Genomic DNA, 24,530 nt, shown 5'->3' with positions numbered 1-24,530 from the left:
GGTTCTGTAGTCACTGCGGTGGTCGATTCGGTAGTCACTGCGGTGGTCGGTTCTGTAGTCAATGTGGTGGTTGGTTCTGAAGTCACGGTGGTGGTTGGTTCTGTAGTCACTGCGGTGGTCGATTCTGTGGTCAATGTGGTGGTTGGTTCTGTGGTCAATGTGGTGGTTGGTTCTGAAGTTACTGTGGTGGTTGGTTCTGTAGTCACTGTGGTGGTTGGTTCTGTAGTCACTGCGGTGGTCGGTTCTGTGGTCAATGTGGTGGTTGGTTCTGAAGTTACTGTGGTGGTTGGTTCTGTAGTCACTGCGGTTGTCGGTTCTGTAGTCACTGCGGTTGTCGGTTCGGTAGTCACTGTGGTGGTTGGTTCTGAAGTCACTGTGGTGGTTGGTTCTGTAGTCACTACGGTGGTCGATTCAGTAGTCACTGCGGTGGTCGGTTCTGTAGTCAATGTGGTGGTTGGTTCTGTAGTCGCTGTGGTGGTTGGTTCTGTAGTCACTACGGTAGTCGATTCGGTAGTCACTGCGGTGGTCGGTTCTGTAGTCAATGTGGTGGTTGGTTCTGAAGTCACTGTGGTGGTTGGTTCTGTAGTCACTGCGGTGGTCGATTCGGTAGTCACTGCGGTGGTCGGTTCTGTGGTCAATGTGGTGGTTGGTTCTGAAGTTACTGTGGTGGTTGGTTCTGTAGTCACTGTGGTGGTTGGTTCTGTAGTCACTGCGGTTGTCGGTTCGGTAGTCACTGTGGTGGTTGGTTCTGAAGTCACTGTGGTGGTTGGTTCTGTAGTCACTACGGTGGTCGATTCGGTAGTCACTGCGGTGGTCGGTTCTGTAGTCAATGTGGTGGTTGGTTCTGAAGTCTCTGTGGTGGTTGGTTCTGTAGTCACTACGGTGGTCGATTCGGTAGTCACTGCGGTGGTCGGTTGAGTGGTCAATGTGGTGGTTGGTTCTGAAGTTACTGTGGTGGTTGGTTCTGTAGTCACTGCAGTTGTCGGTTCGGTAGTCAATGTGGTGGTCGGTTCTGTGGTCAATGTGGTGGTTGGTTCTGAAGTTACTGTGGTGGTTGGTTCTGTAGTCAATGTGGTGGTTGGTTCTGTAGTCGCTGTGGTGGTTGGTTCTGTAGTCACTACGGTAGTCGATTCGGTAGTCACTGCGGTGGTCGGTTCTGTAGTCAATGTGGTGGTTGGTTCTGAAGTCACTGTGGTGGTTGGTTCTGTAGTCACTGCGGTGGTCGATTCGGTAGTCACTGCGGTGGTCGGTTCTGTGGTCAATGTGGTGGTCGGTTCTGAAGTTACTGTGGTGGTTGGTTCTGTAGTCACTGTGGTGGTTGGTTCTGTAGTCACTGCGGTGGTCGGTTCGGTAGTCACTGTGGTGGTTGGTTCTGAAGTCACTGTGGTGGTTGGTTCTGTAGTCACTACGGTGGTCGATTCGGTAGTCACTGCGGTGGTCGGTTCTGTAGTCAATGTGGTGGTTGGTTCTGTAGTCACTACGGTGGTCGATTCGGTAGTCACTGCGGTGGTCGGTTCTGTAGTCAATGTGGTGGTTGGTTCTGAAGTCTCTGTGGTGGTTGGTTCTGTAGTCACTACGGTGGTCGATTCGGTAGTCACTGCGATGGTCGGTTGAGTGGTCAATGTGGTGGTTGGTTCTGAAGTTACTGTGGTGGTTGGTTCGGTAGTCACTGCAGTTGTCGGTTCGGTAGTCAATGTGGTGGTTGGTTCTGAAGTCACTGTGGTGGTTGGTTCTGTAGTCACTGCAGTGGTCGATTCGGTAGTCACTGCGGTGGTCGGTTCTGTAGTCACTGTGGTGGTTGGTTCTGAAGTCACTGTGGTGGTTGGTTCTGAAGTCACTACGGTGGTCGATTCGGTAGTCACTGCGGTGGTCGTTTCTGTGGTCAATGTGGTGGTTGGTTCTGAAGTTACCGTGGTGGTTGGTTCTGTAGTCACTGCGGTTGTCGGTTCGGTAGTCACTGCGGTGGTTGGTTCTGAAGTCACTGTGGTGGTTGGTTCTGTAGTCGCTGTGGTGGTTTGTTCTGTAGTCACTGTGGTGGTTGGTTCTGTAGTCCCTAAGGTGGTTGGTTCTGTAGTGCCTGTGGTGGTTGGTTCTGTAGTCACTGTGGTGGTTGGTTCTGTAGTCACTTTTGTGGTTGGTATTGTAGTCACTGTGATGTTTGGTTCCGTAGTAGAATTGATAGAAGAAAAAAAATAAAGTACGAAATATTAATGTACAGTGTGACATTGCCTTAATCATGATAAATTTGTTTATAACACACGTTAGTGAACCCGTGAAAGAATACATTTTCCAGTAAGTACAATATCTTGAAAACATGATTTTGTTGATGTAAAGACCTTGGAGGAAAATTCTGATTGAACCCTATAAAAACTCGTTATGATTGACAGGCCATGATAGCCATCAAAGGCATCCCAGTTAGGAAAGTGAAAATGAAAGTACTACTCATGCAAAGGCAGGACAGCAGACGGCGTGTTAGTGTTTGATTAGTGGCTCTTTACTCACATGAGGACACAAGTAAGGGACATGTTATAATGGTTGGTTGGTTGCTCTTTACTCACGCGAGGACAAAAGCCAAGAGAACATGTTAGTGTTTGACGAGTGGCTCTTAACCCCCTCTAATGAGTCATGAAAACGGACAATTCCGCATGGAGCAATTCGTGGGCAAAGGAGATCAGCTCCATTCAGAATCAAGACTTTGCAGCACAGACTTCAACAATTTTTTCCCACTTACCTCCCTTTTGTCTTATTAAAAAAAAATAATCACACAAATGATGTAATAGTTTTGGCTCTTTCATTTAACTTTTTAATGTTGAATTCAGTGTTTATGAGGATTCTCTTTTGTTTCTCAGTTAGAACATAGATTCTTGTCAATGTGGTTTGGCCTTGTAGAATTTCTTAATTCAATTTGGTCCGGCCTTGTAGCCTTACAATAAATGGTTTTCCATTATTCTACCCAAAAACAGTCTGACCATTGTCTCCTTTTTTTTTGTCTGATTAATTAAAAGCACAGCTTCAATGGACTAATTATATACGTGATTCACATGGATGAGTTGTGCATGCTACTTTAACTTCTCTGTGGAATTCTTTCGCTGGGCCAGAGAAATCTTGGATGCCCTAAAAAGCGCTATAACGACTGCATCAAAGCAAATTAATCTATACCAAATACGGAATAGCCCAAAAGGAGCTTGAACTTCAGGTCGTCAGAGCCAGGACGCGGAGGATGGTTGCACCCATGCAAGAATCATCCCACAGGAAACTTTACTGGTCCCCTTTGCTCTCGTTTGTGGTTCACTCATTGTACTCCTGAGCCACACCCCACCTAAACTGAGACCGCCCAACCCACCATCGTCACTAGAGATGGGCCACTCCAAGTTGAACTTTTTAATCAATGTCACTTAAATTCGTGAAGTACGTAGTTGAGCCGAAAGCAGCCTGAATGATGTTTGCTATCCGGAACTAGGAAAACGACTGTATAGATGCTCTCTACCACTGCAAGTTCGCCCCTACATTAGCTTGCATGCAGTTTCCAATAACATATTGGTGTGTAAGTTTCATAATGTTATTCAGCGTATTGTTTTGTATATCCGTCTCTCTGAATATGCCCGTGTCTTTTAAATGGCTTTCGGGCATTCCTATGAAAGAAACTTGGAATTGTTGTTTATTTTGTGGGTGTACGGCTGCCGATGCATGGCATTGCTTCCTTAGGCCGAATAATAAAAAAATGTTTTTCGTCCTGGTTTTCGAAAAAAAGGAGGAAGAGGGTCTTTTTATTTATACTTTAAAAAAAAAAATTTTTCAAGATGGCCGCCATTTTAAAACTGTGTTGGCCTGGGAAAATCTAGGGGTGGCGGAGTGCCCCCCCCCCCCCCGCCCCCTCTCCGGTTCCGTCGCCCCTGCCAGGTGAACATACCAATGCAGAAAACCACAAAATGGCCACGAATTACTATTTGCTAATAATTAGCAGATCGTGTGCGACAGGCTAATCATGCCCTTGTGTGTCCTCGCATTAGAAAGGACATGTATTGCCTGCTCGCAACATTCAATTTGTGCCTCCTCTCAAGATGGAAAGTTTCTCTCTAAAAACTAGGTATAAGAAACACACAGAGCAAGATTGACAACGTATTCATAATTTGTTCCTCGTCATATAGGTTTATAGCGAAATGAACGGGACCATATTCTTTTCCTCCATTTTTACACCGACGGAAAGTGCCCCTTTTTATAAGCAAGTGCCCCTTTTTGGTGCCCCCCCCGAGTTTTAAAAGCGTTCCACCGCCCCTGTCACCTGGCTTGTATGTATTTTATTCAATTGAATTGAATGTTAAATTTAATCAGTCCAATATATTTGTGCTGTGTGGTTCCGATATGAACAACATACACGCTTTAAAAATTCAACACATATTGTAACATGAAATGATCACTAACCCATCCCATCTATGGTTGTTGGTTCCAGAATGGTGGTTGGTTCCGGAGTGGTGGTTGGTTCCGGAGTGGTGGTTGGTTCCGGAGTGGTGGTTGGTTCCAGAGTGGTGGTTGGTTCCGGAGTGGTGGCTGATTCTGGAGTGGTAGTTGGTCCTGAATTGGTGGTTGTTTCACGACTGGTGGTTAGTTCAGGAACGGTCGTTGAATTAGGAGTGGTTTTGATCAGTCCTGGGAACAAAAATGAAAGAAGCCTCACATTTGAATGCATTCTAGTAGATTCCATAAATGTCATTCTTTATCTACCCTCAGTGTTGATACGTAGATAGTGACAGGAAGATTTTTTTAAAGGTTTTTCCGACCGTTTTGTGCGTTTTGAAGTTTGAAAAAAAAATCACGTTGTTAAGAGGTGTCATCGTGCTAAAACGGCGCATCATTTGGTAAACAAACGAGTTGACGGTTGTTGAGTGCGGCATTTTATACTTTACATCAAAATGTAGAAATGAGAGAACGAAGTACATGTAAATTCGATGTAAACGAGGTATTATTTTTTTCAGCTTACAAAATAGGCTTATACTCATGATTTTATGTTTAAAATATCGCTTTCTGCAAAATTCGTCAACATTTTTACGTAGGGACGGGCGTGTCAAAATTGACCATTTTTTCGATTTCGAATTTTTTCACTATTTTGCTTTACAACATAGTACTTGATTAATCATTAATTACATTTGCATTTTGCGTTTTCACGAAGAGACGCGAACATATGCCTGCCCCTTGAACACGTACAAAACATATTGCACGGAAAAGCGTAAAAGTAGGTCAACTGAGATTTTCGTTTTTACGAATGGGACGGGCATCTTTGTTACATTATCAGCTGTGCGCGTAAACACGCGCGCCGCTTCCCTATGGAAAAGCAAATTTAACACACGAAGGGCGTAAATGTGGAAAACTGCGATTTTCGTTTTTACGAAGGGATGGGCATCTTTACTAATTAATTTTGGATAAATAACCACTGTGTTAATTCTAATTACTGGATTAAAAGTTTACCTATCAAAGAATTATGGGAAGGTTTCCTTATTGTATAATGTCGTTGCAAAGTAGTAGTTTTTGCAATTTTGAAAAAGGAGAAACTTCTCTTGCGATGATCTCAAAAACGGTTTTTCTTCAAAATCCCCATGCCAGTCCCTTCGTGAAAACGGTGACGAATTGTTTGAATAGCCATGGTGTTTTTTAATCGCAGAAATCTGATACCAACTGGTCCATTAAAACAACTGACCGTATAAAGCCTGAATGCCGGAGATGTCGTCTTGGTGAAGACTGAAGTTTGGATCATACCCATTATAGAAAGGGTACATCACTGCATCCGTAATGTTGGTGTGTCTCAGACCCAGGTTATGGCCAAACTCGTGCACTGCTACCTGGAACAGGTTAATGCCTGTATCAGGGAGAGACCGATGTTAATGTAACTATTTTCAATGGACTTTTTGCGGTCGGAAGACCGGGTTATCAGATGGGATCTGTGGGTACCAAAAGAAGTTGTGGAGACACTAAAAAATCCCAAGGTCCAAATAAACTTTAAGACAACTTAGGTACAACATTTGTTATTTTTGGTTCTCAATGTCTTCAAAGGAAGATCCAGAACACATAATTTTTTTTGGGGGGGGGGGCCAAAAAAAATGAATCAAACATTAACGGCGTGGGGTCCGGGGCCTACTGTGGGCCGCGGACAATTTTTGAAATCTAGATGCTCATTGGTGCGATCTGAGGCAAATTCTGACCACTTTAATCAATTGTTTTTGGCAAAAGATTGTGGTGTACGCAGTGGCTACTTTTTTTTGCGACGTCGTCTTAAAAAAAATTGGGTTCGCATTTGGGGGGCCATGACCCCCGTTGGCGCCCCCCCCCCCCCCACGGATCCGTCGTTGAATGTCTTTGCCCGAGGGAGGGGTGTCACATCCCGTTCGCCTGTGTAACCTGGCAGGGTATCCATTGGTTTTTCAAGTACTTTAACACTTTTATCATATAAATGCCATTGAGAGATATGGAATTGAGATCGGCGTAGAAATATCATTCACTTAAATGCTTCGGTCATTCCGTTTCATTAACGGCCCAAGTGGAAACGTTTGGTATTAATTCAATTTTTTAAATGACTGAGCAAATTTTATCAAATAATTGCCAATCTTGTTTTCTTTATTCATTTAGACAAATTTCCCGAAACTTGGACGAATCGGAATGTTAGATTCGCAAATTATTATTTCCCCCAGCCCCCCCCCCCCCGGAAAACGAAAAAACAAGGAAAAATGAAAATAAAAAGAAGAAAAAAGAAACAGAAATGCGAAGCCATATTGCTGTTAATTTGATGGGGGGTAGGGCAAATGCTCCCCTGCTCACACTCGGAAAATGATAAATTGAGAATATAATGAAAAAGTTCAGGAATTTTGGGGAAAATTTGCTTTGCCTCCCCCCCCGGAAAAAAATCTGGGCGACGCCCATGACTGGATCAAATATGAAATCTATTAGTGTAAAATCGAAATCTGCATTAAGAATGGAGCCCAACGACGTTTTCGAACGTAATTTAAGAATTGTCCGTTGAATCTGAATATCACACGTGTGAAAGTAACTGGGAAAATCTATATCATATCAGTAATAAAAGTATTTCGTTCAAAACGGTGCATTTGAGCGCGAAAAGGAAAACGTAAAATAAAAGCATTGAGCCATTCATTCGGTTCAGAACATGCATGCATGCAAAGAAGGTTTTTATATGAGAATTTCGATTGAAAACATTCTCAGCAGGTTACCAGAGTAAGAATTGATGGTCCAGGTCTCATTTTCATCGAAATGCGCACCGCCATGTACCGGATAAAAGGCATGAGCAAGAACACCGGATGGCCCGTCAAACGGATAGCCATCACCATGGTCCCCACTGAAGAAGTTGATTATGATGTCGGAAGGTGTGTCTCCAAAAACTTCGGTAAACGTCAGGCACGTCACGGCAGACCAAACCTTAGAGGTAAAAATGACAGCAAATTGTCAGAAAGTACACAGATGTTAAAAGAAGAACAAAGGGCAAACCCGTTTTTGGACCTCAAATGTTTTTTTTATATCTTTATTTATTTGTTATTATTTTGTTTTGAGTGGAAAGAGAGTCAAGACCCATATAAGGCATGTTAAACAAATGCTTACAAAGATGTTACTTTTGGGTAGTTCTTGTTGTAGGTCTTTTGCAAACAAAATTGTTTGCTTTTGTACCTATTTTTCACTGCAAATATAAACATTTAATCGGAAAATTTGGCTGGTCACTTGTACTTACTTGAAGGGCACTGGCTAAAGTGTTTTCGACATCTGATTGGTTGGGTATATCGGGTGTCACAGAGTCGATGCGAAAGGTCAAGTCCGTGTTGGACCATTTTCTGTGATACAGCACGTAGCGTTTCTTCCTCTTTGCGTCCATCATGTCATCGTCATTGACGTCTGGCAAACCACATCGAGGCATGTTCATCAACGCCTTCGTCGCTTCATCAAACTCACCTGTCGTATAAAACAAAAAGAGGATGTACTCTCAAAACTCGTTTAACCGTAACCCTGGGAGCAGCTTAGCAACAAAAAAATCACACGCCAGTGGCCACGTGGAGAATGTTATCACCACATGTGTTTCTAGGTCAATAACCCCCGCATGCCTCTACATGCACAAGATATAGGTCATTTACATCGTCAGGGATTGCTTACAACTTGTCTAAGCTCTGGGCGGCACGAGGGGTTGACACAAAGAGATCGGCGGCACAAAGCGTTTGGCCATCATTTTCTCCAATTACTGCACAAAGCCATGAGCCGCCATCTTGGCTTCTGTCTTTCAACACTCCTGTCTTTCAAGCTCGGCCTGATTGGCCCATTGAAAAAAAAATGCTCATATTTGGAAAATGTGGAGAATTGTATCACCGCTTGTCGGCCGGGCTATTTTGACCATCTCTCAGCCGGGGGGGGGGGGGCGGATTCCGTCCCCCGCCCCAAGATCTCGGCCATCGAGTGACAAAAAACTTGAAACTCAGTACATGCATAAAGCAACTCTTCCTAAACATACCCAAGAAATTTCATGACCAAAGGGTTTTGGAATTATGGCTAATTAATTATTCATATGTACGAATGGCAATTCTGCTCTGTGTACACGACGTATATGCGAAAGTTCAGTTTTCACGGCGCGTTCGGAAAACGAATGACACTTGATGTGAGTTCCACCAATCAAATGACAAGTATCTGTATGTCGATTATATAACATGCGTTATAGCAGTACAAAACTTGCATTTGAAGTTGATGCAGTTGCCTCGATGATTTTTGGGCATTGTTTTAAGAACTTACAATGTTACTTTGCATTATTGTCAATGATTTGACTTTTAAACCTTTGCTTTGAACAAGTTGAAAAAAAGTAGAGGATGTGATACAATTTTGAGAATTTTGTTTGTTCTTAAAGCTTTATCCTCCAATCGAATGACAAAGATCTTTTTGGATGTTATATAAAACAAAAAATGAATGTTTTGCATTCGTGCAATCGTGAGAATATTTTCTTTTGTTGAAAGATTGAATGTTCCATTCACCTGTCAATATAAACGAATGCTTTAAATGCAATTTAGGAACCTAATTCGTGGCCGACCACATTAAAACCGCATTCTGAATGAACAAAAGTTATACTACTCGTTGAACTCACCGGTTTCTGGAATATTGGCCATATTCTGGAATTTGCAGATGCCCTCCGTAATCTCTTCTTCGGTCATGTTAGTCCCCTCGGCGGTCGATTGTAAATATCTATACTTCAACAAATACATCTAGAAAAGAATCATGATTTGCATAATGATAAATTACATTCATCCATTGTTGCGATTTCTGAACGCACTGACCCCAAATAATTGAAAAACACAGGTAAAATTTGACGTCATTCAACCGGTCGTGTCCGAAACGGGTTCTGGTGCGTAGCTCAAAGGCTGAGCTTTATTAAGGGCCTACACTAAAAAGCCAAAGTAGCCATGGGTACTACGTGCTTGGATAATAATAAAAAAAAAAAAAAAAACTAGACTTATGTTTCTGGACAAAAAAAGGGCTGTCTCGGCGACTTTTTTGTGACATGTGACATGTAAAGTTTCAAGTATAAGTTCCATTGAAGTGCCATGAAGTTGATTTTCATCTATAAGACATCCCGGTCTAGGTACATACCAACTTTCAACCCAATCGGACCAGTAGCTCTGGAGATATAGCCCAATTTGTCAGATCTAGCCGAATTCTGCTAGAAAATGGTCACAACAGCAAAATCGCATACAATGTGACGTCACGTGACTCACGATGACGTCACAATAATGTAAATGCTAGGCACACATCTTCAGATGCTGGTCTAAGTGTGTGCCGAGTATGAAGGCAATCGGATTGATTTTAGTGCCCAAAGTGCCTTGGACAAAAAAAAAAAAGGGGAAAAATGCTATGGGCAAAATGACTAAAAAAGAAAAAAAAACAGCCAATAATAATTATATGGTGCTACACCAAAGGTCTCAAAGTGCTTCATACTTATTACGTATTTTAAGAAGAGGTTCGAGCTAAAACTGTTGTCAACCATACTCAGACTAACTTTACTCGAAAGCAGGATGGTAGGACTACGCTTGTCGACTAATTGAAACTGAACCGCCTTGCATCGCTGGCTCTCAATAGCCGCTCGCATTATACTGAACAGCAGAGAATCAAGGACGTTTGCTCGTTTTTATTAGTGCGCCAGCCTAGCCAAAATCACAAATCCACCATTAACTAATGATAAAAGCACGGTCCTTCGTTTGATAACACAAAACCAGACCAATCGGGCAAGTAATGTGTTTAATGTCGTACCGAGATAGACTGCGATGCAGGTACAAGCCAAGGAATTATTCTGTACTCATACTTGATGCGTACATTGTATATTAAATAGGCTAAATTATTAGCAATCAATACAAGTGTTACTGTCCGAGCGTCTACGATTTGGTGATAAAGAAATACGACCAGAACGAGTCAAGACTGGTTGTGAAAGGGGTGGTTGCCAATGACATGTTGTGGATAGGTATTGCGGCGGGAACTGCCCCGGGCCAACCCAAGTATGTTAGGATAAGTCTGACGTATATTGTCATTTGAGTCTAATCCTTGTCGGAATGTGTCTTCCGGAAGTCAGTAGATGTTCAGTTTGTGGCTGTTTGTGGCCGATGCACATTTGGATTGTGGCAGAGGTCTTCAAGACGTGGGTTGATAACAGATCGAGATTGTTCCGTCCATGCAAATTTGGATTGTGAGATATTTACCAGCAGGATGCCTGTAAACTGTCTGTCGGTTGCTCTTGTTGTAATGCCCATGTACATTTGGGTTGTGGAAAGGTCTTCAAGGGGTACTTGTGACGCCCGAGCGTATTTGGATTGTGAGGTATTTATTCAGGCGACACGATACATCAGTTGGTTTGTATGATTGTGACGCCAGTGCACAGTCGGGCCTAGACTTGGTGCCAAGTCGGTAATTGTTTTGCTTACGGTACCTACCGGTTGCTGGCTCATCGCATGCAATATGCACGAAGCCTGGTTCCCAGACCAAATGATGCTGACTATTGATGTTCAATTACGTTTTCAAATTTGTACACAACATATGGAAGTATTTTGAATCGCTAGCGAATTCTATGCGAGCACTCTGATTGGTTCCGATTCCATTCTTGGCCGCCACGGAAGATCAATCTCATTACTTCAAGGTTTTGTAATTTGTGTTGTGTAACATTACAAAACGCCTATGTCAGGAATTCGGGAGTGACAACCATGCATCCTAAAATGGGACGGAATAGTGGAATTTCGGTGATTAAGGTTTCAGGAAGTGAGTATTTAGTAAACAAGGAAAATAAAATTGATCCATATCAGACAATCTTACAGCTTTCTTTGATCGTTGTATTGGTGTAAACTTTGCAGATGCGTGATTCACAAAATGAAGCTATCTGCGTACATGTACATGTACATGTACATGTACATGTACATGTACATGTACATGTACATGTACATGTACATGTACATGTACATGTACATGTACATGTACATGTACATGTACATGTACATGTACATGTACATGTACATGTACATGTACATGTACATGTACATGTACATGTACATGTATTTAACCATGTGTAGTTCTATGTGTTTTTCACAAAGCAGAATGTACAGTCACCACTCCATGTACATGCATGAGACATTAATGAACATTTAGGCTTCACTGACCCTGGGGTAAGGTTTTCGTATATACTTATTATTATTTCTGAAGACAATTATTGAACTAAAAGTGTGTCTAGAACCCAGATATGATTATCAAGCTTGTGTATATTTATGTAGTAAAGAGATACCACTTTTTTCGTTACAGGTTTTTTTTTTTTTGGTTTTCTATATGACCTAGCATCATAATAAACAATGAGAAGTGACTGATTGGTGTCTGACTCCAGCTTCATCCGTGTTTAAGTATAATATATAAGTAGATGATCAGTTCGTTGCTGTAATTGTGATTGGCAGGTTCGATACGTGGTGGGTTTTTTTTGCCACATTCCTAACATAGCCGATGAAAACCTCGGTGAAAGCGCCGCAAAGAAGAGCTCAAATGGTCTGCAGCCTGACACGGTCAAAGTCATTGTAATCACTGACATGCCTCAATCGACAAACACTATAGTCGTGAAACTAGTGTTTGTTGACATAATCTGGTTGAATTCGTTCTTAGCGACCAAGCAGTACACTTAGTGGAGGTCACGTACATGTACAGTGACATCCATTGGTGCACGCTGGATCAACACAGTGCAGCTTATACAAGAGGGTGCGCGTTTTGCGTATGCACGGTAGGCCTATGCTTCTCCACTTTGACGGGGACCACTAAACATTACTCATAGATAGAGATGGAAATGCTTGGAGTTCTTCCCGCCTGCACAAAGTTCCAATACTACGTCTACGGAGAGACATTAGTTTAGAAACCGATCACCAGTCATGATGGCAAACCCAAAAATGCGGATTTTGAGGTATTTTTCGAACTTTCCAACAACCAAAATGTATTCAATAGCACTGACAAAATTAATGTAGAAAAAAAAGTACACAAGCTTAAAATGCGCCGTTTTGATGTAGGCGCGAGTATAGTAAAAGATGTACATCTATACCATGAACAGCGCCCCTAGTTTAATGTAGTGTCCAGTCTCCACTCCCCCGCTTTTCGAATTCTCACGGCCGGGCAATTTTTGGATTTTGGTCATCCTAGGCCCCCGTGACCATGTTGCAGATACCTTTTTTTTCTCAATGGATTTGACGAAAAGAACCAATTTGAAGAGAAAATAGCTCCTATACACCTCCCAAAAGTGACGGCAAACTTTTATATAGCACGCTTTTCAAAATGGCCGCCGACGGCACATTGAAATACATAAAAAGTGATATCTCGGGAACCAGATGAGCCATATTGATAAATGAGGTGTCGATTTCCACTATTTCTGGTATTCATTAATAAATTTGTTCTCCATTCCATGCATTGTTTGTTTAATATTTACACATTATTTTCCTTACAATAATTGCCATTTCATTATAATGTTTGTTTATTTCGCGGGTGATTATAATTAATCTGTTGCTTATCATTCATCCGGTTCACAGTTCAATGCTGTTCACTTTCTTGTGTTTGATTTTGTTTTTATATAATTTAATTAAACAATCTTTTTTATTTATATTCTTGTTTCAATTATGTTTCACTTCAGTATTAATGTTTAGGTTTTATTTGCATGACTACTTGCATGATTATTCATGTATGACATTTTCTATTGTCTCTAACCCTCATATTTACATTCATCCCAAGTTCTTCATTTGTTTTTGTCCACTGATTGTTAGTCTGTTTTTGTAACCGTTGAGTTGAGTTGACATTTCGGTTTTATTTTGCCAAGGCATCTCCATATAAACCCCGACTTCGGAAGATGCCTGTATAATTGCCTTTATGGTTGATCTCATTAATAATATTATTCATTAAATAACATGTTTTGTTATATTATAAAAGTTGTCATTTCATTAACATATAATGTCAAACCTAGATAAGAATTGTGAAAACAAAAATAGTCACATATTCAGTGAACATGAATTGCATATTGAGTTGTGAAACAATGAAAGGCTTTGGAGAAGCCTTGACAAAACAAAACCAAAATGTCAACTCAACAGTTACAGAAACAGACTAACAATCGGACAAACATAAATGGGTGAATGTAGATATGAGGGCTAGAAAATGCCATATATTACGTAGAATCAACGAACTAGTCAAATATCAAAGATAAGCATCAATATTGAAGTAAAACGTAAACAAACCAAAAAAATATAAAGAAACAGATGAATCAGCTGAACTAAAAAACCCAAAACACAAGAAAGTGAACAGGAACGAATTGTTAACCAGATGAATAATACACAACAGATTAATTATAATCGCACCCGAAATACACAAACAAAATAATCAAATGGCAACTATATGTCAGGCAAAATGTTCAAATAACAAACATGCAATAGAGAACAATTTTATTTTATTTTATTAATTTATTATTTTATTAAGCGAGTAAAACACATGAATTTAAAACAACTTGTTATAGCTTATAACAGAAAGAAATAGGAATCAAGATAAAACTCAAAATAAACACTCAAGTTAGGTGTGGCGGGTTTAAAGGAAATGACTCCTCAGTTACATACAAGAGCCTCTGGCGCATGAGATAATATTGCAGACTGACATTTTCAAAGATGGCGGACAGCAGTCATCTTCAAATAGAAGATCGTGGTAGTTCCTGAACGTCAAACGAACCATTCTAATGGATTGTAATGCCAGAATTAATTGAAAATAACATCTTAATGTCTGTTTTGGTTCCAAAGATATAATACTTTGGTGTTTTTCAAGATGGCTACCAGCCGCCATTTTGAAGTTTGGGGTCACGATGGTCCCGAAACGAAATGAATACCATTTAAGCAGATTTGTCATGCCAGAAATAGTGGGAATCGACACCTCATTTATCAATATGGCTCATCTGGTTCCCGAGATATCACTTTTAGGTAATTCAATATGGCGTCGGCGGCCATTTTGAAAAACGTACTATAAAAAGTTTGCCGTCACTTTTGGGAGGTGTATAGGAGCTATTTGTTTCTTCAAATTGGTCCTATTTGTCAAATCCATTGAGAAAAAAAAGGTAGCCGCAACATGGTTACAGGTTCCAGGAAATTGACTCTACTAGTGCCTTGACCAAATTTTTTTTCTTCCCAGGCACAAGACCGATTGACTGTAACTCCCGGTGTTACCGGAAGTGCAAAAGAAATTGAATCTAACTAAAACGGAAACATTTTACTACCGACAAATACATTATGGAAGTGTTGAATGAGGAATGCCAAGCACAAAAAGAAATAATTTTGACGTCATCTCCTAAAAGACACCCTCTAGCGAAACATCAAAAAGAATTTAACCTTTTCAAATTTTAAAACCCTCAATCAAAATTTTACCAAATTGCCCCTATGTATTCCGTGAGCAATAACAAATGAATTTGCATGGTTTCATAATCATGACGTCATTCGACCGGAAGTTAATGTAGGGAGAATTTAATAATGATCATTTTGGTTTTAAAATCCATCATAATGATCCCTGTCTTATGCTATTCATAAGATGGAATTTTGCGTCGGGGTGATATAAATCAAATTAGGCTTTTTGCCGTTCACCGACGTTTAAACACTATATACTCAGTGTTATGTTTTGTTCCTAATCCTATAATGACATCGGTTACACCTTATGTTGAACTTTTGGTTCCAAATACTTTTTTAATTAAAAATTCATTTTTTTTTTAAAATTGTTCTAGAGATTCTTTGGATAATTGCAAGCGACTTTGCAAGGTTTCAAAATCATGACGTCACCAGACCAGAAGTTATTGTAGGGGGATTTGAAAACGATCAGTTAATTTTTTTTCTTTAAAATATAAATCCGCCATTTGATCCGTGTCTTTTATAGGGACTATATTCGTACCACAAAATGATGACACCCAGTAAAATGTTGACCTCTGGCTTCAAAATGTTGTGATGTCATCAAACCGGAAGTTAGGTGTTGTTAATACATACCCTTAAACATTCATTATAATTTCCATATTTTCAGAATTTTTTCACTTCATGATGAACATGTATCCTCTCTGAACTAATTCAGTTTGCACATTTTAACTGTTGTCGTCATCAAACCAGAAATATTGTGTGCGTGTACTGACATTTATCATAACCTAAAAGATGTTTGTTTTTTCAAATAAAACGAATACTTTAACTGTAAAGTGAAATTAAAATTTCATTAACCCTTTTTCTGTTCTGACACACCAAATATTCAAAATTGGGTAATGTCCAATAGTTTTCGGCCCTATCACACAGCGTTTGTAACTCAACAAACACAAATCTCGAGTTTTTGATGACTTTTTATCAGAATGAGTGAGGAAACATTATCTGATATAGCTGAATAGGTTTGTGTAAAGTTACCAAGAAAGCACAAAGTAAGTGTTTCACTTACCACAGCATCCTCTGTTGCATTTACAGTGCTTGAGTGAACCATTGTGATGGAACCGACCAACAGCACCGAGAAAATCAACATCTTCCTCTCTATCATGATTATCACGCTCCACGCTAGCTCACAGCAATATCTGTTAAATGTATATAATGCATTTTTTGTAATTTTAATTAAATTTACCTATTACAGGGCTAGTAAATATAATAGTCTGGTTCCCTGACCCCACAATACCCCTACGCCCTGACGTCTATAAGTTACATTACTGACACATTGCCGTAAAAAGTGATCCTTTAATTAATCATTCTACACAAAACACCAAGCGCCGGGGGTTTTGTGCACAAGCCTTATCAGAGGGCCCATGGGCGTCGCCAGGATTTTTACCAGGGAGGGGCAAAGCAAATTTTATCCCAAAATTCCTTAACTTTTTCATTAAATTCTCAATTTATCATTTTTCCGAGCGTGAGCATTGAGGGGGTGGGGTGTAGGGCAAATCCCCCATCAAATTAACAACAATGTGACTTCGCACCTCTTTTCCCCCTTTTTTTTTCTTTTTTTTCTTTCTTTTTCCTTTTTTTGGGGGGGGGGGGTCCATGAGAGGGCCTATCACGCTCAATTGACTTCGACTAAAACCGCCAGCCTCATCATGAAGAATAAGTTAAGACAGAAGTACCGGACCAACTTTTACGAGGATTAGTGAATTTTCGAAATACACTTTTGTGTCTTTTTGTTTGGTCGTACGGAGACAAACGTACCAAGCGGTTTAATGCTATATATGTTGGACAACAGAGAGCGCGCCACAGGCACAGTTGTCACTACTGCCTACACAGCGTCAACACGGATGCCTCACTATTATCGAGTACAAAAATAATATGAAACAACAAAAATAATATGACAGAAACAACTTTGTGGTTTAACCGTGAACAACAATCCGAATGAGTCAACGTTCATGACAACAAATCACTCGTTCTTTTGAGCAATAACTTGTGACATAAACAAATGTAATATCCAGGAACTTCTTCCATTAATATTAAATGATGTGAAATTCAGAAATTTAACTGACAATTTACAAAACAGTACAAATAATGTGAGCGAAACAACTTAATTATTTTAAACCTGAAAAATATATTCCAAATGAATGTCATCGTACATCACAAAACACTCTATGGTTCGGTTGATAAGTCACGATTTACTGAATGTATTGATTTAAAATTCCGTCCAATAATTCTTCATGATGTATCACATTCAGGAGTATATTTTCATGGGAATTCGTCAAACAAGGCAGAAAATGAGATCGAAACAATTGAGTGTTTTAAACGTGAACAATCAAATCCGAATGAAAGCAACGTTCATGGCAAACAAGTCTCACGCCTTTTTGGGAAATAACCCAAGCAGTTTTAAAGACTTTCCATAGTTTTTTTCAGGGGTGTGACCTGGTTGGGGGGGGGCAGTGTTTCAAAGGGGTCAACAGTGGCGGTTCCGCAACAAATGCTCCCAAATCTGAAGGGAGCCGATAAGACCGTCCTCCAATTACACAGCAATTTCGAGCGATAAAGGGGTGGGCGTGATTCGGGGGTTGGAAGGAGCTGGAACTCAATTAACTCCCGTTGGGGGCGCCCTACAGCAATGCAGCCGCAATCAGAGGGCTTGTTTTCGGGCCAGATATCGAACTCAGATTTTTTTTTTCTCTCCCAATATTTTGATAAAATATGAGTTATGCATCCTTCCTCATGCCGCACAAGTGGTTTGGGGGATTTTTTTTTTAAACTTTGCTTCTTTAAAGGGTGCAGGCCAGTAAATCGGTCCGAAATTGCCTACACCGGCCAAAAAACAATGAAAACACAAAATACAATAAACAATTACACAAGACCCCCGCCCCTCCAATTAAAATGAACAGCAAATATGATCATCAAGTCACATAATTTTGAACAGAATATGAGAAATACAATTTCAAAATAAAAATCATTATTAAAGCAGAGGAAAGAGGATATAATTGGCATATGGCCTCATCATATTGGTTCGTGCATACACCATGCACAAATTGCATGGTGGTGTGTTTGTCATGTATTCCAAGTATGCATTGCAAAATATCAAAAAGAAACTAACGCTCGGTCTGCCAGCCTATCTGTGAAATACCCCCATAGGCCTGCTTGTTTTTTTTTTTTTTTAAGGAAATAGTTAACCCAGAAAAGGGTTGCACTCAGTTGGTGGTGCCATTGTTCAGCGATAACAATAAGTCTGCATACCTAAGTAATCTGTTTTTATAAGCTGCACGTGCGACACGTACACCAACCTAACAGCGAAAACAGTTGTCAACGTACAATGCCAGGTGCGGCGTATCCGGCAAACAGCTCCATAATTCTTTGTTTCCCCTTTATGTCGAAAGTACTTGGCATACAAAGGACCTGATCATGATAGAGTACACATTTTAAATTACTCTCCGGGAAGGGGGAGTATTCAATTATGGTATGGTTTTCAAATTCTAGGTTATTAAAATAACCTAGAATTTGAAAATCAAAGAAAAACGTGGTAAGAAACTGTAAACCCCCTTTAAAAAAAAAATGAGCATTCTGCCCCAGGATTCCAATAGTTCAAGAAAACTGCCAGTAAAGTAGCCAGCTAGTAAACGTCTGACCCACACAAAGAGAGATCAAGACAATGCTAGGTGGCCGTTAACAATAAACTTGTAGTTCACAAAGATTTTTTTGAAAAAAAGTTTGAAAGGTTCGTATGAGTGCATGAACAGACAGGTAGGCTTCAATGACAAATACAAACGCGCTAAAAAGAGACTCGCCCTCCTCCGGCATGCAGTTACTTGTTCGTTGGAGTTTGCTGGCCATCGTTTTCCCTTGAAATTGGCCAGGAAAATCCGGTATTCCAATGAACCGTGAACTCGAGGCACGGCCTCATTATCACGTGTATTGCCTGATTGTAATTGTGGCTTTGCAATTCCTGAAAGCCTGTGTCGCTGCGCTTTTAACTCTGTAAACTATTTGGAGTTTCTTTGCACAGGATGCGCGGTGCAACTGATTCAAATACATGTACATGACAGAAAAACAGTGCATACTTGACGTTGCGGGGGGAAAAAAAATATAGCTGCTATAAAAAGCATATGAAACGGAACTGCATTGTAATGCATTGACATGTGGGAAAAACACGCACACAAAAGGAGGGCCACTGTGCCCACGCTTTTTGTATTTCCGCATGCTTTCAATCAGCGCAAAACAGCGATAGCATGTTTTAATAATTTTGAAAACCAATACACCTGGACAAATACCTGTAAGTACAGAAATGTTATAATTTTCCGCAGTTTTTACAAAGAAAAGATGTAAGACAAGTAAAACCACATGTGCAAACACAAATATAATTAAGCGTTAGTGGAGCTTAGCCCTCCAACTCAATCCCATGAAACCTCACTGTACTTACTGTTCATTTCAAGATTTTTCCATGGCCCATGACTCTTTGCTCTAACTATTTTGATCAAAATGCACTCAAAATTATATTTATTGAAGTTACCCCAAATGATCGATGTTTGCATTCCCTTAAAAGGGGCCCAACACATCTGTTGTATTTATTGACCACTTTAAAAGGAAGCTGCTTATGTTTTTTTTTTACTTTCATGTGGAGTTCATGCTTGTCACATTATAACTAGACAGACCTGAAATACAAGTCCAGTTACAGATTTGCGATCAAAACTTCGGAATTATTATGTGATCATCATGGACGTCGCCAGGATTTTTTCTAGAGGGGGCAAAAAAAAATTTTGCCAAAAAATGCTTGTATTTCTCAACCCATTCTCGATTTATCAGTTTTAGAGGGGGGCAGGGACATTTTGCCCCCCGCCCCCCCCCCCAACTCATTAAATTAACACCACTTTGTCTTCGCGCCTCTTTTTCTGTTTTTTTTTCTTTTCTTTTTTTCTTCCTTTTTTTTAAAGCTATAGTCCATCATTTGCAGCCATCCGAAAAGTATAACTGGTGTAATTATTGTTGAAAAACATACTAAGTTGAAAGATAGTAAGGGGACTAAACTCCCTGCGAAATTATTCTTACTGGCAAGCTGTAATTTTGAAGTAATCAACGAAAGTAGGCCTTTCCAACGGTGCGTCTTAAGACGCACCGTAGAAAAATCTAAATTAGTAGTTCGTTTTGTTATTCGGTGAAGCGTGCGCAGGCATTGGCACGACGAACAAGCGCGCGTGGTTGCTATAATTCGTCGGATCAGTGCGCGACGTCGCGAATATAGCTGCAATCGGCTCAGTGAGAACGCGTCTCGGACGCTGAATTCAGGCCCAGTTCAAAACATGATTCAGCAACTTTTGATTTGAAATTGAGATCCTAGAATGCTGTTTTTCTCGGAATATACAGCTGAAGCTGAGCTGAAACTGTCATTTATTAGATTTTGAACACTTGTGTTGCTTCAAACGAACACAATGCACAAATTACAAATGATGGACTATATCTTTAAGCTCTTCAGTGCGGCTTTGTAAATAATGGCCGGTTATCATGTACAGCCAGCTGGTCAACCGTATAGTATTTAATTTTCTTTTCTTGGCCAAACTTAATCCCATACTCTTTTGTTTCTACTTCGAAGAACCCTTGAAAGCTTGATACATATTATTACAACATAGAAACCTTCCAAGTTCAGTGCCAAGGGTGCAATGGTGTCGCAACGTTAACACATTCCCTGTAAAACCAAGTCCTGAATCCCATTAGGAATTATATAACTTGTTTACACTTTTACAACAGGTAAAGTTCGAGCAATGATGGCACCTGATGTTGTCATTCAAAATTACTATTAAAGAAAATGATACATTTTTAGTAGAACTATTTGTTCTTAGCCTATTTCCAATTTTATTGAAATATCGAGAGAAAAAAAATGTAGCCTAGTGGAAATAAGGAACGATACATTATCACCAAGTTATCAAACAATTAGTTATTTGAGTTTTTTTGTCTGACGAAAATTTACGATGAATCAAGAACAGTTCGAAATCATTGGCGTAGAACATTTCCCCTTAAAAATACTTCTTTATGATTTGTACAGTGAAAACAAAACAACAGTCATGTTGTTTATTTTTTTACAAGTCAATTGCTAATTGGAAATCCGTATGACTATTTTAATCTTACATCACTGACATCATGTATATGGTTCAAAACAAATGTGTCACATTTTCAAAAATAGTTGGAACACTCAAACATGCTAATCAAGTCGCCTTGACCCCAAACCGATAACGCCAGTTAACATGTACAATGTAAGGTATCATTATTCCATTTTTGTAATGCCCGTGCCCTTGGGCACAATTGTTTCAAACTTGACTATATCGGTTAACTATTGCCAAGATTGGTACCCAACCAGTGTATGACCTCGCGATTTGGGGGTTCTATTACGACAGGATATACAATTCCAAACATGAAATGGCACCTTTCGGATCGGAAGCGTGACATGAAATCCATATACGAGACCAAACACATTATTACGTCGGTGAAGGGCAAAACCTAATTTGATTTATATCACCCCGACGCAAAATTCCATCTTATAATAATTATTGCATATGGTTTCTCCGTTTTCTTAGAACAGAGAGTACCCAGTCGGATCTGAAACTTCTGAAAGTTAGTTGTAGTGTTGTAGTACTTGTACTCGGTACTCGTACTCGCGTACTTTTCTAGTACTGTTTTGAGTACTCGTACTCGCACTCGTAGTCGAAATGACGGTACTCATACTAGGGCAGCGAAGTACTCGTACTCGACATGTCCAAATTGTACTCGATCATCAAAGTACTCGTACTCGAATAACAGCTACTCGGGGCGAAAACGGTATAGCTTGACTTTACATACTACGGCCTTAATTATTTTATCGATACTTTCAGTTTGAAATGGTTGCTTGGCTTCATGCAGTGGCGTAGCCACGGGGGGGGGGGGGGGACAGCCCCCCCCATGAAACCTTGTCGCCCCCCAGTCCCCCCCCCCCCACTGAGATTTTGAGTTTCTAATTTTTTTTTATCATTGATCTACATGGCGCCCCCCCCCCCCCCGCCATGAAATGTTCCAGCCCCCCAGTACCTGTTCTTGTACTTGGTGGTACAAGTACTCGTACTCGTGCTCGGCAACCTAAGTACTCGACAGTACTCGGCACTCGGAAATAAATACTCGACTACAACACTGGTTAGTCGTTATGCATCCTTCTTCAAAGGTCGGCTGACCAATTCAGAAAGTTTGTTGCAAAAAAAGGAAAAGGAAATGCATCAGTGGCAAGATTTCCTTGGTATCTTGAAATGCATGCGTGTGGCCGTGAAGGGTTACTGGAGGCGGGCAAAAGGTGTGTCCTAAACAACACAAAGATTGGACATTTCATATCTTTTTACCCGAGTGGTAGAAGATTTAAACTTACCTTCAGCTGTCGCATCCAAAAATTGGGGTTCATTACAAGAGAAATGGAAATGCCCTGAAAAGTGTCTCACTGCCCTTCGTCAGTAACTTTCTTAATGGGTGTTCACCGGTCGATCGCGTTGCATTAAAATGATGATGGTATTGTAACGAGAGCGTACGTCATGCATCGATGTACATATTTTATCGGATAGCGGATACTGGCATACGATACTCTGGATTTGGCCTAGGCTTTTCAGTCCCCAAAGAATAGTTCACGTGATCGCTGTCTATCGGGGTGTAGGCCGGTAAATAGGCCCGAAATTGCCTACGCTGGCCAAATCACGATTTGCATGCCCTCAGTTTTTCTGCTATCAGAACATTTTGTGGGCTATAGGCCCTATGAACTTTGGGGTTTAGACAAAAAAGTCATCGGATTACCCCCCAAAATTGAACAAAAATAAAAGATGATGAAATAAGCTTGTAGTTGATGTGTCTCAAACACCTTGGAGAGTTATGAGTATTTTTCGTATTTTTTTGGAAGTGGCCTGGGCGTTATTATCACTCGGGTCTAATGGCAGTGTATTTACTGGTCTGCACTGACCGTATAAGCACTGGATCGTTGAGCAGTAGAGCTACAGATCCATAATCCTATTGTGGCAGTTTGATTGTGTAATTTGTAAATTTATGACGACTTCCTGCACGTTCAATAAGCGCTTTCTTGAATGAATTTCCTGGCAATTGTTTTTATCTGAAAGAATGTTTACATATTCTTTCCTATCACGCTTCATTTTCTACCTGAATTTTCGAACTGAACAGAAATCGCTAATATTAAACAAGGAGACTGTCTTTCACTGTAGAGTTCAGTGAAAAAGAACCAGTCGGTTTTGTTTCTATTTTGCCAGTCCTTATATGAGAGAGAATATAGGCGTCATTCAGTTTCTCCATCTTGATTCTTTGTCTATTTTACACTCTTTTTATGATGAACCGCGAAGTAGCATGATTTATATATACTTCGAGTGAAAAAAAAAGAAGAAAAAATACTGTATATCACCATTAACATGGTCAATAACGGAGGACCGACGAGAAATGTAAGGGTGTTTCCAAGCGGGTTGTCTGGTTGATAACCACCAGCCCCACCCAGACGTAAATAACAAAATGGAAAATCAAAATCTCCTCGATCTTCGTGAATAACACAATCACTCATAGTGCAACCTTCAGTAACTGCTTCTTGATTAAACACTTCTCCCATCCCGGTTGAAAAATAAAATAAAATGGACTTCAACACCCCAGCCAGCCCATTTTGGAAAATTCCGGATCTATACCACTGCAATCCACAGTGATGACGCATTTTCTTAATAAATTTGCTATGATACAGCTCAATAAACCCATACAAATTATAAGACAAAATGGCCGAAGTGATAAGAGGACACAAATCTGACAAAAAATTGTTTCATTAACACCTCGAATAAAATGCATATATGTAATTTGTCTTTGTTTGCTATAACAAATTTTGCCGAAAACTTCTCACTTTGCATATCAACGGTCTGGGTGAAGAGATGACTTACCAAATAGGTGATCAGACATTTGGCTTCATTAATTTAAAGGTATCGATAACTGATTATTCTGATTTAAATTTCATTGGTAAAAAACTAATATGAACGAATAGTCATTTGATGAAAGGTTTGCGGAAACACCATGTGAGAATAATTTCCCAACTAAGAAAATAAACTCGACGGTATAAGGTAAAACCCGATATCTTGCAGAACTGAGTTGTGCTTGCGGATCTCGATGGCTTCCCGTATGCGTCTTGGATGCCAGAACTGGATCGGTGCGATGAGTTCAGCCCCACCCCAATCAACTTCGTGGTCGTTGATGTGGGAATGTTTGACAATGGCCGATTTGTCAAAATCCCCTCGCCGTCCATGTGCTCTGTGTTCCTTGAGCCTAGTAGGAAGATTCCGCCTTGTTTCCCCGTAGACTTTGCCGCATTCACATGGAATGCGGTAGACTCCCTTGGAAGCATGGGCGTCGCCAGGATTTTTTCTAGAGGGGGGCAAAAAAACATTTTGCCAAAAATTGCTTGTATTTCTCAACACATTCTCGAATTATCAGTTTTAGAGGGGGGCAGGGACATTTTGCCCCCCCCCCCCAACTCATTAAATTTACACCACTTTGTCTTCGCGCCTCTTTTTCTTTTCTTTTCTTTTTCTT

The 24,530-nt window shown here is 40.3% G+C and overlaps 1 protein-coding gene across 1 annotated transcript in view; it reads right to left on the bottom strand.

Moving 5' to 3' along the window:
- LOC119729658 (mucin-2-like) overlaps positions 1-22,447 on the bottom strand; it is a 32,974-nt gene extending 10,527 nt beyond the window's left edge. The window contains exons 1-11 of the mRNA XM_038202363.1: positions 22,342-22,447; positions 15,961-16,090; positions 9,116-9,233; positions 7,727-7,944; positions 7,215-7,419; positions 5,693-5,851; positions 4,423-4,647; positions 2,084-2,149; positions 1,578-2,002; positions 615-628; positions 15-148 (exon numbers count right to left, since the gene is read on the bottom strand). Of these exons, the coding sequence (XP_038058291.1) occupies positions 15-148; positions 615-628; positions 1,578-2,002; positions 2,084-2,149; positions 4,423-4,647; positions 5,693-5,851; positions 7,215-7,419; positions 7,727-7,944; positions 9,116-9,233; positions 15,961-16,056 (1,660 nt within the window). The 5' untranslated portion in view covers positions 16,057-16,090; positions 22,342-22,447. The remainder of the gene's footprint in view (positions 1-14; positions 149-614; positions 629-1,577; positions 2,003-2,083; positions 2,150-4,422; positions 4,648-5,692; positions 5,852-7,214; positions 7,420-7,726; positions 7,945-9,115; positions 9,234-15,960; positions 16,091-22,341) is intronic.
- Between the last annotated feature and the right edge of the window lie 2,083 nt (positions 22,448-24,530).

This window comes from Patiria miniata, unplaced genomic scaffold (genome assembly GCF_015706575.1).
Source record: "Patiria miniata isolate m_02_andy unplaced genomic scaffold, ASM1570657v1 HiC_scaffold_1, whole genome shotgun sequence".
NCBI lineage: Eukaryota > Metazoa > Echinodermata > Asteroidea > Valvatida > Asterinidae > Patiria > Patiria miniata.
This window is presented reverse-complemented; position numbering and strand designations above follow the sequence as displayed.